Source organism: Pongo abelii, chromosome 11, assembly GCF_028885655.2.
Source record: "Pongo abelii isolate AG06213 chromosome 11, NHGRI_mPonAbe1-v2.0_pri, whole genome shotgun sequence".
NCBI classification, from domain to species: domain Eukaryota; kingdom Metazoa; phylum Chordata; class Mammalia; order Primates; family Hominidae; genus Pongo; species Pongo abelii.
In genome coordinates, this window is record NC_071996.2 from 131,418,376 (window position 1) to 131,436,409 (window position 18,034).

At 40.5% G+C, this 18,034-nt stretch overlaps 2 protein-coding genes across 3 annotated transcripts in view; one reads left to right on the forward strand and one right to left on the reverse strand.

The window, feature by feature from the left end:
* Window positions 1–2,893: 2,893 nt before the first annotated feature.
* Window positions 2,894–4,483, reverse strand: LOC100448145 (putative protein CRIPTO3). Its single transcript, XM_024243695.3, has 2 exons — window positions 4,304–4,483; window positions 2,894–3,370 (listed from the first exon to the last, which is right to left on the reverse strand). Exons 1-2 carry the CDS (start codon window positions 4,481–4,483, stop codon window positions 2,894–2,896), a joined length of 657 nt encoding a protein of 218 aa, XP_024099463.2.
* The window catches only part of DAW1 (dynein assembly factor with WD repeats 1), a 72,084-nt gene continuing 58,438 nt past the window's right edge, over window positions 4,389–18,034 (forward strand). Inside the window, exon 1 of one of the 2 annotated variants that reach the window (XM_002812941.5) lies at window positions 4,389–4,548. In XM_002812941.5, the coding sequence (XP_002812987.1) occupies window positions 4,509–4,548 (40 nt within the window). In that variant the 5' untranslated portion in view covers window positions 4,389–4,508. The remainder of the gene's footprint in view (window positions 4,549–18,034) is intronic. The other variant, XM_054549917.1, reaches the window with a different exon arrangement.

An 18,034-nucleotide genomic window follows, 5' to 3' on the forward strand; every position in this document is an offset into this window, starting at 1 on the left:
AAAGACCTGATCATTGGAGATGAAGCCCAATTTCACTCACTTCGTTCTGTCCAAGCCAGTGTAACCTATTAAGCTAGCACAGTGGCTCTCAAGTTCATCATTCACTAGAATCACCAGGAAAGCACATTTAAACATGTGTTTTGGACCTCACCATCAGTGTTTCTGATTCAGTAGGTCGGGACTCGGGGGAGGCAAAAATGTACATTGCTGATGAATTCCTAAGTGATACTGACCCTGCTGGTCCGGGGACCATGCTTGGAGAACTGAAGCCTAGAGTGACTTCACTGTATTAGCCTGGATTGGTTTAGGAGATTAAAATTACTGCTACTCATTATTTAGTTTCTGGTTGTTCAAGGCAGGTCCTGGTGGGAATGTCTTAGTTCAGGCTTCCATAACAAGTACCATTGACTGGGTGGCTCACAAACAATAGAAACTTCTTCCTCACAGTTCTGGAGGCTGGACGTCTGAGATCAGGGCGCCAGCATGCCCTTTTATTTTGAAATAAATCAGTATACTTTTCCTAAGAACAAGGACATTCTCTTACATAACCAGTACAATGATCAAAGTCAAGAAACTTAACATTGATAAAATACTATTATCTAAACCACAATCCCTATACAGAGTTCATCCATTGTCTCAATGATGTCCTTTGTAAGTAATTATTATTCTGGTTCAGGATCTATCATCACTCAGTGCATTTAGTCATCCTCTTTAGATTTATTTAATCTCAAGTATTTCTTTAGACTTTTCTTTCCTTGACTGTCAACAGTTATTTTGTACAATTTCCTCAATTTGGTTTGCTCCAATGTTTCCTTATGATTTGAGTCAAGTAATTCATTTGCAGCAGGAATTCCAGAGAATTGCTGTTTTTTTTTTTAACAAAGTCTTGCTCTGTTGCCAGACTGGAGTACAGTGGCACGATCTCAGCTCACTGCAACCTCCGACTCCCTGGTACAAGCGATACTCCTGCCTCAGCCTCCCAAGTAGCAGAGATTACAGGCACGTGCCACTATGCCCAGCTAATTTTTGTATTTTTAGTAGAGATGGGGTTTCACTATGTTGGCCAGGATGGTCTTGATCTCCTGACCTCGTGATCTGCCCACCTTGGCCTCCCAAAGTGCTGGGATTATAGGTGTGAGCCACTGCACCCGGCTTTGCTATGTTCTCTTCAGTGCATTGTAATACCAGGTAATATATGTCAGTTTGTCCCACTATTGGTGATGTCCTCCCTGACTCAAGTGATCCTCTCACCTCAGCCTCCTGAGTAGCTGGGACTGTAGGGGTGTGTACCACACCCAGCTAATTAATTTCTTTGTAGAGACTGGATCTTGCCTTGTTGCCCAGGCTGGTCTTGAACTCCTGGGTTCAAGCAATCCTCCTAACTTGGCCTCCCAAAGTGTTGGAATTATAGGTAAGAGCCACCGTGCCCTGCCCAAAGATCACATTTTAAATGGCACGAGCACAAGCAATAACATAGGTGACCAAAATCTACCAAAGACTTTCTCATTTCCATAGAACAAACTCTTTGCCTCTCCCTCCATAAGTCCTTCCAGAGTGTCTTAATGGCTAGCAGAAAGTTTGAGCTGGGAGAGAGCTTGGATTTCATATGGTTCCCTGTTTTCCAAGTATGGGATGCTTACTACTGGTGAGAAAAAGATGATTCTTTTTTTTGCACGTTTATATTAAGTTAAATTGTGTCACTTAGTAGCAAAGGTTTTGCCATCTCAATGATCTTTTCAATCTTCTGAACACATCAAGTAGGAAGGCTCAGTTGAGTGCTATTCCGTCTTGTAGCCTGTCTTAACAATCTCAAACATTTGCTAATTTCCTTCTTTCCTTTCCTCCCTCCCTCCCTCCCTCCCTCTTTCCTTTCTTCCTTCCTTTGTTTACAAAGAAAGGGATGGTTTTGGGTTCAGTCTTTGGCAGTATATAGTAATTAGTATATAGTAATATAGTAATATTTAGTAGTATATAGTAATTCAATGCCTTTAGGTCAATATATTTTCCATTTTTACTGTGCATACACATATATACAATGTATTTTAAAAATTGGCTTTACAATATGTAGTTTTATCACTTGGTTTACAACTAAATATATTGTGAACATTTTCTCTTCTACAACAGTTAAAAGAATTGCATAGCTTGGAGGAAACATAATTTATTAAGCAATCTTGTCGGGGACATTGAGGTATAATTTTTTTTTATAAGGAGACTTCTTTTTACAACACCTTTGGGAAAAAAATGGGAGTCCTTGTCTCATATAGCTTTCTATAGATAATGGAAACTTGCCCTTCCATTTAGCCTTTTAACTTTCTTCTCTACACCCACCTAATCACCATCAAGTAACCCATTTTATGTTTTCCAACCTCTCTCTCCCATTTGCTTCCTCTTTCCTACCCAGTCTCCCTGCATACATGCAGATGAACTTCCATTCCTTCAGCCCTCTGGCTCCTCCCCTTAAAGAGGCTTTCTTTCCTTTTAAAGAGACGATTTTAATTGATTTTTATCAACTCTACTCAGAACTGTATCCTAAGGTCCACATTAGGATTAGTCTTTAATAATCTGAAGATATAATTCAATTGTTTAAAAGAACATTTTAAGAAGACCCGGTAGAATTACATGTATCAAGAAACACTGGACTTAGGCACAATGGAGATATGGCTGACTTTCTTTTGAAAAAAGAAGTAGTTTTTGGGGGGAGGGCAGGGCAAAGAGGTAAGAAGTAGTTGGTACTATATGGAAATGTTAGAGACCATTTTGGAAATGTATTCATTATTTTAAGGCAACTAACAAATGATCATCTTTCAGTTAGGACATTGTAGCAGCAGCCTTTACTGGTCATGAAATTTGCATGATATCTAAAATCGTATTTCTGGAAATAAGTCAATGTCAACTAATAGTAACTTTGTATAGAAAGGCAGATGCCAGCTAGCACAAAAGTGGTGCATGCAGACGGTGGTAGTTCTGGAGTCCTGGGAGCCATGAGGTGCTCATCCATCACAAGGCCATCACAGCCAGGTAGAAATGCCTGAGGAAAGCAGCGGAGCTGGCCGTGCCAGCATTTACACATGGAACACTTCTTGGGCAGCCGAGTGTCATGGGGCACAGACCCACAGTTCTCTTTGCAAACGTCTTGCTCACAGTTCCGTCCACAGAAGGAGGGGAGGCAGGCGCAGAAGGACCCGAGCATGCAGGTTCCCCCATTCAGGCAGCAGGTTCTGTTTAGCTCCTTACTGTCCTGTATCCCCATGGGGGTCACAAGCTGGGAAGACCGAGGACGAATTTCAGGCTCCTCCTGGGGCCGAATGCTGGCATCTCTGAAGGCCAGGTCTCCCTGAGATGGACGCACCAAGTTCCTCACGGCCCAGCCCTTAAAAAGCAATTCAACTCCTTTAAAAAATTGCCTTTACTTTTACAGTTACTGGCTGTTTACTGAAAATTTCATATAATTTTAAATTTAGAAATAAAAACTTCACAGATGGAATTAAATTTCATATAATTTTCAGTAAACAGGCAGTAACTGTAAAAGTAAAGGTAATTTTTAAAATTACATTTTACAAAGTGAAGTAAAATAAGCGAGTCAATCTAGAGACATTTTAAGAACTTAAAACTTAGGTATGGATCTCTGGAAGAGGTAAGGAGAGATATGGCTCATAGTAGCGCAGATAACACAGGAATTACTCAAGTTTGAGAAATTCCAATTGAGGCCAAATTCCTTAAAGGAAATTGACAAGTTGGCTGGCTGATTCTTTCTCTCCGCAGGCTTTCTGATGGAAACGTGGCACGCAAACAACGATGCTGGCAAGAAATAGAACAGGCTGCATGAAGGCCTGGAGAGTTTTAAGCACAGGTTGAGAGCACAGGTGTAGGCCTTCTGGTGTAGGTTCCGACGCACCTGCCTTCCACTCCTGCCTCCACTATCCATTTAGGCTGCGACCTCTGGTAGTTCTCCACTTTGTCTAATTGTCAGTTACTTCATCCTTAAGAAGTGGTGCGTAACTCACACCTTGTTAGGATTATATGAGTATGTGTGCTTACACCGTTCAGTGCAATGTATGGCACAGAGTCAAGAAATGCCGGATATTAAGTCGAGGTCATTTTTCTTTTGGGAGGACAAGGACAGGGCACGGGCTGGGGCCCCGGAGTGGTAACCAGCAGCGGGCTTTTCCTCCCACCCTTCCTTTTGGGAAACCCAGTGTGCTAAAAAAGTGCATGCAGCCCAGGCTATGGCCTAGGCTTTCGGTTCCAGGCCATGCCTAGCTCCTCTGAGGTCGTCCTTAGTGAGGACACGAGGTGCCCTCACCTCGTTCACTCTAGACACCTCCAGAACACTCGCCCCCCACGCGCTGGAGCTCTGGGTTACCACCAGCCGCCCGCGGAGCCAGACCTCCCGGCTCTGCGCTCCAGGACCGCTCGGCGCAACATGCGCATGCGCACCCGCGTCCTGCCGCTGTTTAGCCGTTTCCATGGCTACGAAGCCCATCGGCCGGAGATAGGAGAGCAAGAAAATGAAGCTCAAGAGCCTCCTGCTCCGGTATTACCCGCCAGGTACGCGCCAGCCCGGCCCCGTCATCCCCACGTGGGACCCTGGGCTCCCAGACTGGGAGAGTTTGGGGCGGAGGAGGGCGCGGGGACTGAGGGGCGGCGGGGTCCCCAGGTGGGACAGGAAGTCGGGCACTTCCCCACCTGTGCCCCTCATTACTTCAGATTCTGGACTCTTCCTCAAAACATTAACAATTACTCTTTCAGGAATTTAAAGAGTTTAGCTTGACTGTGCATATCAGTCCGTCTGCATTTATTGAGTGCCTACTGCGTACACGCTTTGTGCTCTGTGCTATGGACCTTTAAAGAAGTTCATAGTCCTTGATTTCAATGAGTGAAGTAATTATGAAATAAATTACTTAACTATTACTTAGTAACATAAGCAATACATTACCTAATCCTTGCCTAACTCTAATTTTAGGTGAGGACATGGTCACCTTTAAAGAATAAGTGACACCCATTGATCACCCAGCTTCTTAGGGACAGAAATAGGAGTGCAATTCTTGGGTTCTAATTCAGAACTCGTCTTCTGAATTAGAAACATCTGCAAAAAAAAAAAAAAAAAAAAAAAATCTGCAAAACATGCCACACGGCAGAAGATAACCAAATACACTTGCCCAATGAAGTTTGGTTAGGAAGTGTCATAAAGATTTCAAAGGAGGGTAAGATACTTTGGACCGGTTTTGTTTAGAATAGCTTTATGAGGGGTGGGGCTTGAATTTAAGGTTGAATATCTCGCTTTTCCCCGCAACACATCCAACTGCTTGGTCAACATCTCCGATGACGTATCGCACAGAGATCTCATGATATCTTTTTTCCAGTCCCATCCCAATCCTGCTGCTTCCTCAAACTGTGCCCTGCCAGTAGAAGGTATCATCACCCAGCCTGTTTTTTGCCAGAAACCTAGGTGGTCACTTTTTGTTTCTCTCCTGTGATCATTCACTTCCTCCCCCGGCCCCCCGCCCCCACCCCCTGGCATTCCTTTATCATTCTGCCAGCTCTAAGTCCAAAATATTCTGCGAATCCATCAGATTATCGCTCTTTCTGTAACACAGATTTCTTGGTCTAACATCCCTTCCAGCTGCCAACCTAGTCCAAGCCTCCATTCCAGCCACCATTCCCTTTGGCTGGGCCACTCCAGTGGCTTTTCAACCGGATTCCTGGTTTTCACCCTCATCTCCTACAATCCATCTGCCACTAGGAGCCAGTGGGATCTGAATTAAAGATCTCCAATAGCTTCCTATCATGCTTAGAATACAATCTGCACCCTGTGGGATTTGGCTCATCCTGCGTTGTTGACTTCTAAAACTTCACTTGTCTACCCTCGCTATACTTCTGACTTCTTTAACTTCTTCTTCTAAGACTTAAGAGAGGGCCTTTCACTCATTCGTTTTTTGGACCCAGCTTTCCCTAGAGCTAGGAAAAGCTGCTTCCTTTTCTTCATTCAGTTTCAATCAATGTCAACCACCTGAAAAGACTCTCCTACCTATTCAAAGTAGCCTGTGCTGATTTTAATCTATGTCATAAAATGCTTAAAAATTATATTTGTCATCATCCAAAACTCTACTTGTTTTGTTTCAAGTGTCTGCCTCTTTTCCATTTAATGTAAATTTCGTGAGAACTAAGATCTTAGTGTTTTTTGATCATTGTAGCATCCTCAGCTTCTAGAAGAGATTTGGTGACATAGAAGATCAGGAATGTTTGTTGAATGAATGTATGGATAAATGGATGTGTTTGATGAGAGGTCAGGTATGAAAATTACTGAGAATAACACTGAAAATCTTAAGGGATGCTGCTTCTGCCTCCCTGGAAGACCGATCCTGAACAGCTACTTTCTCCAATGGGAAGTTGACATTTGTAGAGAAGACACTCATTTTCTCCCTCATAGAATTCCAGTTAAAATAATATGAGAAAGCTATATATATGAGAGTATCTAGAGAAATTTATTTTATGTAATTAATTAGTTAATATAATTTTTGAGACAGAGTCTTGCTCTGTCACCCAGGTTGGAATGCAGTGGCGCAATCCAGCTCCACCTCTTGGATTCAAATGATTCTCATCCCTCAGCCTCCCAGGTAGCTGGAATAACAGGTGTGCACTATCAAGCCCAGCTAATTTTTGTATTTTTAGTAGAGACAGGATTTCACCATGTTGGCCAGGCTGGTCTTGAATTCCTGACCCCAAGTGATCCACCTGTCTTGGCCTCCCAAAGTGCTGGGATTAGAGGTGTGAGCCGCTACACCAGGCTGAGAGTATCTATGAAATTTAAATTAGGCATAGGTATATAGTATATAGAAAATTTAAAATTAAGACTAATAGTCTGTTTCCTTTAAGTATTCCATGATTTTCTTTTGGCTCTTTTTGCCCATAGGCCTGTGCTGGTTCCCATAGGTGTACCAATAAATGAAGCTCTTGCTTTCATCCTTTTGTTGTGGAATGTAGGTTAAGAATATGGGCTCTGGGTTCAGAATAACTGATTCTCACCATATACGATAATAAAAAAACTTGGGCAAATTGTATTATTCTATCAAAGCATGGGTACGTGGTGACAACAGCACCACTTCATAGGTCTACTAGACCCTTCCAGCTGCTTATCTTATTTGATTCTTTCTCTTCAGAGTAAAGAAAGCTTTTTGGAAGAATACTCTCCCCAAGTGCTATCCTCCCTTCCTATCATGTTTTCACGCTGATTGTCCCACTGAAACTGCCCACTTTAAGATCTCCAATGACATTCACATTGCTAATCCACTGGCCAAGCCACAGTCCTTGCCTGCCTTGACCTGACAGCAGCATTCGACCACTCTGCTTTTCTTTGGCTTCCAGGACACATATTCTATTTTCCTTCCTGTCTCACTGTCACTTCTTCTGTGTCCATCTTGTTGGTTCCTCTTCTTCTTCTTGATTATTTAATGTTGGAGTGCCCCAGAGGCCAAACCTTGGATTTCTCCTTTCTATCTACACTCATACACTGTACAATCTCATCCATTCTCAAGGCTTAAAAACTATCCTGACCTGACGTCTGGAGTTCAAGACCATCCTGCCCAACATGGTGAAACCCCGTCTCTACTAAAAATACAAAACAATTAGTCAGGTGTGGTGGTGCGGGTCTGTAATCCCAGCTATTCAGGAGGCTGAGGCAGGAGAATTGCTTGAATCTGGGAGGTGGAGGTTGCAGTGAGCTGAGATCATGCCAACGCACTCCAGCCTGGGTGCCAGAGCGAGACTCTGTCTCAAAACAAAAACAAAAACAAAAACAAAAACAAAAACAAAAACAAAAAACAAACGATCCCGCATAGTCCTGAGTACTTAACTGCCCACCCGACACATTCATTTGAATGTCCACCATACATCTCATATGGGGGTCTCCCGTGGTCTTCCCCATCTCAGCAAATTGCAGTTCCATTTCTCCACTTGCTCATGCCAAAGATTTTGGACTCTTCCTTGTCTCCTCTCTCTCATACTCCACGTCTGGTCCACTAACAAATCCTGCTAGTCCTGCCTTTAAAATATAGGCAGAATTCAACAATTTCTTCTACCTGACTGCTACCATTCTTTTTAGCTTGAAAGCTTCCTTCCACCCTTGACGCTCTTCAGTCTATATGGCAATGGGGTGGCTCTGTTAGAACATAAATATAACCACGCCACTCTTCTGCTCCAGCCCTCCAATGGCTTCTCAGCTCGCTTCAAGTAAAAGGGCCATGATCCCCAAGGCCCTGCAAAATCTCACCCCCTGTTGCTTCCCTGACCTCACCACTTTTGACTTTTCCCTCCAGCAACACTCCTCTCCTTGGTGTTCCTTGGATGGGGCAGAGGTGTCCCCACCCAGGTTCTGCAGTTGCTGTTCTTTCTGCCTCAAATAATCTACCCATGGACATTTGTATCGCTAGTGCCCCATATTTTTAAACTCTTTCTTCAAAAGTGTGTAAAGTGAAGACTTAGATGACTCCTTTCTGAGCATTTCTGCCTTCTTCCCATGATATTTCACAGCTCCTTTCCCTGGTTTGTCTTTTCTCCTTGGGGCTATCTTAATCCAATTCATCATTATTTCACTCATTTATTTTGCTTATTCTTCCCCATGAGAATAAAAGATTGATGAAGGTAGAAACTTTGTCTATTTTGTTTACTCCTTATCTCTAGCACCCAGAGGAGAGCCTGGTGCATAAAATGACATTAATGTTTTTGTTGAATAAGTGAGTTTAATGAGATGATGTGTGTTGAGCAGAATGCCTCAAACTCTTCCTGAAATGTGAAAGGGCCAGATAAGTGATCTTTGATCTACTTCAGCTCTAAAAGCCTAGGATTCTTTTTTTTTTTGAGAAGGAGTCTCGCTCTGTCACCCAGGCTGTAGTGCAGTGGCGTGATCTTGGCTCACTGCAAGCTCCACCTACTGGGTTCATGCCATTCTCCTGCCTCAGCCTCCCGAGTAGCTGGGACTACAGGCGCCCGCCACTACACCCAGCTAATTATTTTTTATTTTTTATTTTTAGTAGAGATGGGGTTTCCCCGTGTTAGCCAGGATGGTCTTGATCTCCTGGCCTTGTGATCTGCCTGCCTCGGCCTCCCAAAGTGCTGGGATTACAGGCGTGAGCCACTGCGCCTGGCCAAGCCTAGGATTCTTGTAGCGATCTTAGGCTCACGTAATTCTCTTGACTCATGTTTGCAACTATTGCCTTAATGCTTATCTTATAATGAGGTCACATTACTTAGCATGCTTGACATTTAATTTCTGAATTCCAATCTTTGGTGAGCCAAATCATATGCAAGTTTCCAAGATACTACTGAATAGCAGGTGGGTGTTTCAATAATAGCACTATCAGATAGGAAAAAATTATTCCACTGAATCATTCCCATGCTACCTTTATCCCTTCTGCATATAGAGCAGTTTTGTTTTGCCTCCTAATCCTCTAATTTTCGCCCTCCCACTTTCTTTTGAATAACATATAGGTCAGGGACATTGTCTTGCTGCTATCTACTGAATTATCCCTCTCCCTACCTACATTCCCAACGGCTAAATGTACATGCCAGTGACATGGCTAACCAAACATGGGACATTCCTTTTCATCTTGGTCACATTTATTAATTCATAAGCTCTTTGCTTTGGGAAGAGTGGGTGTTGACTATGTGCTTTTCAGCTGACTCAGTTATGACAATTTTTATATTTCATTTATTGTGTGAAGTCCATAGTTCTTAGACCAGGAGAAGGAATTAAATCAACATTAACTAAACTAGTTAACATTCTGAGCATTTTAAAGGTTTCTGTTGATTGAATATGTAATCTAAGTAAAGAATACTAATATCGTTTGAAGCATGCCCTTTTAATATATTGAAGAATTTGAGGAATAGAGGCTTCTTACCTAAGTGTTTTGGGCATTATATTTATTGAATAATGCACAATCAAGGGAAAATCAAGATTATTAAGATACTATGGGAAACAGTCACTGAAGAAAAGCATGTATTTCTGGCAGCATCTTTGTTTATTTATTTTTATTTTTGAGACATAGTTTTGCTCTGTCAGCCAGGCTGGAGTACAGCGGCACAATCTTGGCTTACTGCAACCTCTGCCTCTGTCTCCTGAGTAGCTGAGATTACAGGCATGTGCCATCACACCCAACTAATTTTAGTATTTTTAGTAGATATGTGGTTTTACCATGTTGCCCAGGCTGGTCTCAAACTTCTGACCTCAAGTGATGCACCTGCCTTGGCCTCCAAAAGTGCTGGGATTATAGGCATGAGCCACTGCTCCCAGACTCTTTGTTTTCTGTTTTTATTCTTCTTGGCATATATCACGGCCTTTTGCTCATATTGGAGCTCAGTAATCATGAGAGGGATGAACATATTGCCTAGATCAGTGTTACACAACCTTTTTTGGCACCAGGGACTGGTTTCATGGAAGACAATTTTTCCACAGACCAGGGGGATGGTTTCGGGATGAAACTGTTCCACCTGAGATCATCAGGCATTAGTTAGATTTGCATAAAGAGTGTGCAGCCTAGATCCCTTGTATGCACAGTTCACCATAGGGTTCCTGCTGCTATGAAAATCTAATGCTGCTGCTGCTGCTGATCTGACAGGAGGCTGAATGAGCTCAGGCGGTAATGCTCACTCGCCCGCTGCTCACCTCCTGCTGTGTGGCCTGGGCCCTAACGGCCACAGACTGGTACTGGTCCAGGGCCCAGTGGGGTGGGGGGACCCCTGGCCTAGAGGTTTTGTCACAGCGAAGCAGTCAAATGTACATGTTTCAATTTTGTAGTTTATTCTCCAGATCCATTTGTACAGCATCCCCACCAATTTTTAGTAGTCAGCTTGAAGACTTTGAACCTTTTTACTTTATTACAAACAAGTAGTGCATAAAGAAAGCAGACTTTTGTTAACTTATTTGCTAAAATGTTAAAAATGCATTTCCTTAGGGTATTAGATCATACTCTGTGGACTGCCAAGTGCTAATTCTTTCCAACCTTTCTCTGAGTTACAGATTATTATTTTATTGCTTATTCATTGTGTACATCGTTTATTTACTCAAGCATTTATTTCCTCAATAATAAATAGCACATAGTAAATACCCTCATATATAATGCAAAAAATCTAAAATTACAATACAGAAAGAAACACTCCCTTGATGATAATGACATCTTGCATTGATACAGACCTTGTATGTTTAAAGTATGTATGTTTCTTGAATTTTCAAATAGCTTTTTAGGGATCTCGATCTTCAAGGGTTTATATTCTAATAATGTTGATCAACTGGGCATGGTGGTGCATGCCTTTAATCCCAGCACTTTGAGAGGCTGAGGCAGGAGGATGGCTTGAGCCCAGGAGTTGAAGACCAGCCTGAGAAACATAGTGAGATCTTGTTTCTACAAAAAATTAAAAAATTAGCTGGGCATAGTGGCATGGGCCTGTAGTCCTACCTACTCAAGAAAATGAAGCAGGAGAATGGCATGGGTCCCCAGGAGTTCGAGGCTACAGTGAGTGATGATTGTACCACTGCACTGCAGCCTGGGTAACAAACAGAGCAAGACTCTGTCTCTAACAAAATGAAAAAGAAAATATGTCGATCCCTATCATTTTTTCTATTTTCTTGTTTTTCTCTTACTTTTTAAACTTAAATTTAAATTTTTTTTTTTTTTTTTGCCCAGGCTGGAGTGCAATGTCACAATCTCAGCTCATTGCAATATTTGCCTCCTGGATTCAAACGATTCTCTTGCCTCAGCTTCCCAAGTAGCTGGGATTACAGGCATGCCACCACACCTGGCTAATTTTTTTGATTTTTAGTAGAGACAGAGTTTCACCATGTTGGCCAGGCTGGTCTTGAACTCCTGGCCTCAAGTGATCTGCCCGCCTTGGCCTCCCAAAGTGCTGGAATTACAGGCATGAGCCACCATGCCTGGCTTCTCTTACTTTTATAAAATATTTATGTATAGTCGAATAATGAAAAATACATCAAGGAATAGCTAAGATGAGCCTCATCCCCCTGAAGATGCGATCATGCCTTGAAAGGAGCCACCTGACACGTGACAGTGCCTGTGTCTTCAAGCTGCTGATGTGGAATATTATCAGTCTTTGTAATCTTTGCTAATTTGATGGGTAAAACTTACATCTAGTTTGTTTTGTATTTTTTCTTAATAATGAAGTTAGGGACTTTCTGTTTTGGTTTGTTTATTGATCATTGTCTGTCTTTGTAAGTTGACCGCTCCTGACTTTTGTCCAATTTTCTTTTTAAAAATCATTTTTGGAGTTCTTTATATTAAGTTCTTAAACCTTTGTGGTTATGGTTGAAACTTCTTTGCTGATTATTATTTGCCTTTAATTTTGTGGTATCTTTTATTGTACAGAGGCTTATAATTTATTTTAGACAAATTTGTCAATTTTTTCTTTTATACCTATTGTATTTCATGTACCTACAAAGGTGATTACAGACACTAAGAGACAAATCCATTATATTATCTAGAATATTTTATATTTTATTTTTAATATTAAAATTTGTAATCAACCTGGAATATTTTTGTACATTATATGTGGCAGAAATCTATTTTATCAACTTTTCAAAAAATCCAGCTGATTATTACATCATTTATTGAACAATACATTCTTTCTCTATTAATTTGAAATATTATTGCATCATTTATTGAACAATGCATTTTCTCTATTAACTTGAAATATTAACTTCATTTTATTTTTAAATTTTGATGCATAGATGATTTTATTATAGTGATCTAATTTTGTATCAAAACCACACTTTATTGTTTTTTAGTTCATTGTAATATCTGGTAGAGTAAATTTTCACATTTCAAAAAGTAAAATCATTATAATTACATTAACTTCATAAATTTGACATCTTTACAGCCTTGGGTTTTCTCATCCAGAAATGTGTCTCCTCATTTATCACAATTTTCTTTTATATTCAATAGTACATTTAGGATTTGCACATTTCTTGTTAATTCTATATTTAGATATTCAGTAGTTTTCTTTGCAATTATAAGTGTGATCTTGCCATTAACTGTGTCTTCAATGGATACAGCATCTCTTTCTTATCTTCTTCCAGTCTTAGCTTTTTGTATTCTATTCATCTTTTGTAAGCACCTTAAATCTTTTTTATAACATGTGGCATACAGTTAGGTTTAAAAATATTTTAACAATGCTGTAATGTCCATATTTTGCTGAAAAGTTTAATGTGACATGAACAGTCTTTTTTTTTTTTTTTTTTTACTCTAGGGAAATAAGTACTGGTTGGCTCTCCACAGAATCCTTCTTTTTTTCTTTTTAAGTTTGCTTTTGATACTAGAGTTTGGTTTCAGGTCTTTAGTACAAAAGAACTACTTCTTGGGGGGAAAAAACAAAACAAAATTATGCCAAACTATCCTCTAACTAGCATTTGCTTGCTGTGTTGTAGTGTTCTGGGCAGTTTCTTGAGTCACTAAAAGTGTTTTTAATTACTTTTCTGTTCTAAAATCTTGCAGTTCATTATGCAACAGCTGCTTGGATTACCTGTTTAGGTTTCAGCACATCCGTGCAGCAAGACAGGGTTGAGAAAAATTCCTTCTGAGAGATCATAGCTGTGCAGCTGAGTGGGTAGTGATGTCCAACAGTAAGGAAGAAACTCCAGAGGAGAAGCAGTGTTGAAGGAGAAGATCCTGAACTCTTTGAGGTGATAGGGAGACATCTGTGTATCTGGAACTCAGAGGAGATATAGCCTGGAGATTTGCAATTAATAGTTAGCATGTTGATGGTAATTAAAGACATGGTACCGACGAATTTAATGTAAGGTGAGAAGAGAAGAATCTGTAGACCTGAAGTTTAAAGATGCTTAGTGTTTAAAGGTCAGGCAAAAGAGGACAAAGGAGAACAAAAAATAACAAGGTGATTGGAAAAACAGAAAGAAGAGATTTTATAAAAAGCCTAAAGAGGGTATATTTGAGGAAGGAGGACATATTGTTTATAGTATTGATTATTTCTGAAAGGCCACATGCTATAAGGTCAGAGAATGTCCAATGCATTAAGCAATCTGAGGACAGTCTTCCCATCATCCACCAGTTAGTTCATGTATTCAACAAGCACTGCTAGAGCATTTTGAAAGAGCATGAAGATACTAGATAAGGGCAGGCACTGTTGATAGAGAAATGGAATCCAGAGAGGGATCTGAATGTGTTGCTTATACTTGAACCTGAACAAAAATCACAGGTCTGCTGTGCTTAAATCATGACTTGCCATGAGAAGGGTCTTTTTGGGAATATAGGGAAGCATATAACATGGATATGTTTCCTTCTTCAAAGATGTTACAATCTCACTGGAAAGAGAAGGCATAAATGCAATTTAAGTAATACAAGGTGACCATGCAGCTTATGCCACAAGGCAGCATTTGATTAATAGCTAGAAAATAAGCACTGTTCATTGAGACTTTATGCCAGGTGCTTCATATACATCTTATTTAATCTCAACCAGCAAACTTATAGGTTCATAGATGAGAAAACTGACATTTGCTAGATCGTGACATAAGTAAGGGGTTGAGGATCTATCTGATGCCAAGTATACACTTTTCAACTCTGCCACATTCTTTTTTTTTTTTTTGAGATAGAGTTTCACTCTGTCACCCAGGCTGGAGTGCAGTGGTGCAATCTTGTCTCACTGGAACCTCCGCCTCCTGGGTTCAAGCGATTCTCCTTCCTCAGCCTCCCAAGTAGCTTGGATTACAGGTGCCTGCCATCATGCCAGCTAATTTCTATATCTTGATTGGAGACGGTGTTTCAGCATGTTGGCCAGGCTGGCCTCAAACTCCTGACCTCAAGTGATCCACCTGCCTCGGCCTCCCAAAGTGGTGGGATTACAGGCGTGAGCCACTGCACTTGGCCTCTGCCACATTTTTTCTCAATGGCTCAGTGCTTTTCAAAAGTAAATAGAGTGTTTTGGCAACATTTCCTATTTTCCCTTGATCGGAAATACTGCTAGAATTATATCTGTTATATCAAACTATGGTCTATAGCAGTGATTCTCAAACTGTTGAGGACTCCTGGGAACCCTTGAACACTTTCAGCAGGGTCTCAAGGTCAAACTTATTTTTCATAATAACAATAAGATGTTACTTCCTTTTCTACACTGCGCTGACATTGTCACTAATGGTGCAGAAGCAATGGAAGGTGAAACTGCTGGTGCCTACTACAAATCAAGGCAGTGACACCAAACTCTAATAGTGGTCACTGTATTTATTCTTCACTGACACACAGTCATAATAGGAAAACAACAAAAAAATCCCAACAGAACAACCTAGTTTTGCTTGAGGATTTCCTTGATGAAGCAGTAAAAATTACTAATGTAGCAAAATATTAACATCGGAGTGCATGTATTTTGAGTATTCCAGGTGATGAAATAGAAAGTACTAAGCAAGCATTTCTGCTCTACAGTGAAGTCTGATAGTTGTTGATACGGTTAGGCTTTGTGTCCCCACCAAAATCTCATCTTGAATTATAATTCCAATAATCCCCACATGTCTAGGGAGAGACCAGGTGGAGGTAATTGAATCAGAAGGCGGTTCCCTCATGCTGTTCTCATGATAGTGAGTGAGTTCTCACCAGATCTGATGGTTTTATAATTGTTTGGTAGTTCCTCCTGCATTCATTCTCTTCCTGCCACCTTGTGAAGAAGGTGCCTTGCTTCCTCTTTTCCTTCCACCATGATTGTAAGTTTCCTGAGGCTTCCCCAGCCACGAGGAACTGTGAGTCAATTAAACCTCTTTCTTTTATAAATTACCCAGTCTTGGGCAGTTCTTTATAGCAATATAAAAGCAAACTAATACGGTTGTCTTAAGGAAAATATAGGTGGTTGCTTGAATTACGAGATGAACCAATTTTTTTCATGGAAAAGCGTTTTTACTGGAAAGAGTGACTGAGAAACAACATGGTTTTCAGACTCAGACATTTGGCAGACATTTTCTTGAAATTGAAGAATGTGAGCCCACAACTTTCAAGCAAAAATATCAGCATTTCTTGTTAGTGATATATTTTAGCTTTCAAGCAAAAAGTATAAGTTTAGAAAACTTTTGTTTACCACCATAATCTTGACAGCTTACCAACATTAAGAGTTTTCTTATGATAAAAATTGGTAGTGAAAGTGGTAAATGTTACTTTCTGATATTGTGTGATGAAATATGTCAACAGTTACAATATATGCATAACTTAGTAGATCAGTATTTTTCAAATGTCCAGTGCATGATTATGCATGGATCATGCATAAATAAAAGATCCATCGAAAGTGTGAAATAGACCAATGAGGTTTAATGCAAATATACGGAAAAGTTCACTAATATGGTTTCAGATTCTATATTGCCACTAATTTTAAGAAGTTACCATTTGTTGAATTTTAATATAATATCAAAAAATGTTCACAATGATATAAAAAGGCAATTATAATACTCCTTCATTTTTCAACTATATATCAGTGTCTGACTACATTCTTTTCTTATACTTTGTCTAAAACATTTAGCAATAGCTTGAATGCAGAAGCAGAGATGAGAATCCAGTGTCTTAAGCCAGATATTAGAGCTTTGCGAAAGTGTAAAACAGTGCTACCCTTCTTACTCTTTTTAGGGGCAAGAAAATAGTTATTTTTACAAAAACTTTGTAAAAATAACATGCTATGAATTATTGTTGTTTTAAAATGACTTAATAAATATTTAAAAAATTTCTCAATTTTAGTTTTTAATATGGAAAAAAACCAAAAACTCTTTGGTGTCCTAAATAATTTTTAAGAGTGTAAGGTGATCCTGAAGCCAAATTTTTGAGATGTACTAGTTTATATCCACAGACAGAGGCAGTAGAGGAAGGTGGTTAGGAGGCTCTGTCCAGTTTTTATTAGCGATGGGCTGTTCGGATGGAATATATTCTATGGATCCATCTTCAAGTTCACAGATTCTATTCTCTGTCATCTCTACTTTTGAACTCACTTAGCAAGTTTTTTATTTTCATTATCATATTTTTCAGTTCTATAATCCTCATTTGGTTTAATAAATATTTTCTGGGATTTTCCATTTTTTCATTTGTTTCAAGTGAAATTGTAAATGACTATTGAAGGATTTTTATAATATCTTCTTTAAAGTCCTTGTCAGATGATTCCAACCTCTGATTCATCTTCGTATTGGTGTTTGTTCATTGTCCTTGGTATAATAGGTGATTTTTAAAAAATTGTATCCTAGACATTTTGATTATTACTGGGATCCTTGATCCTACCTAAACCTTCTAATTTGGCGAAATCTGCTTAGATTTGGCATATGTGCTCTTGGGCTACTTTTGCGGGCGTTAGTTCCAATGGTGTCCGTAGTTTCCTAGGCCCTTGCAATGTTACTGTCCTTTGTTTTCTCGGGTACTGCTAAGGCTCCTGCTCAGTCACTGCTGGCGCCACCTGCAGGGGGCAGAAGGTACTTCCCTAGTAGGCCTGCTGTCACCGAGTGACCTTCCTGGTCACTTCCTGGCCTGATTATGCTGCTGGCTGGAAGGCAGGGAGACGCAGGGCTTTGCTGAGGCTGCCTCAGCGCCTGGTTGTGAAGTGAGGTCTGTGGATGTCACCGCTGCCCCTTTTGCAAGTGGATAGGACCGTCCACCAATGGCCTGGCTGTAGAGTGGGGTCTGGGGGGTTCCAGGACTTTGTTGATGGGGCTGCAGCCAGATCCGACTGCCTGCTGAGGTCCAGTATGTGCACTGGGAATTGGAACAGCCCCAAACTTCCGCTGGGGATCAGACTGCTTGCAGGGGCCCCATTTGTGGGTCAGGGAACAGGGCCCTCTTGTCCTAGTTTTGGGGTGTGGAGTGCGGTGATAAAAAGAAAATCCAGGAATTTCACCATGTAGTCGTTCCTCAAACCCTGAAACGTATAGCCAGTCTACCTTCTTCCACCCAACTTTCTATTATTTTATCATTGTCTGTTGGACAATTTCAAGGGTATTTAGTTATACTTAGAGGGAAGGACTGGGAAAAAGTGTGTCTACATGATCTTGTTTTGGAACTAG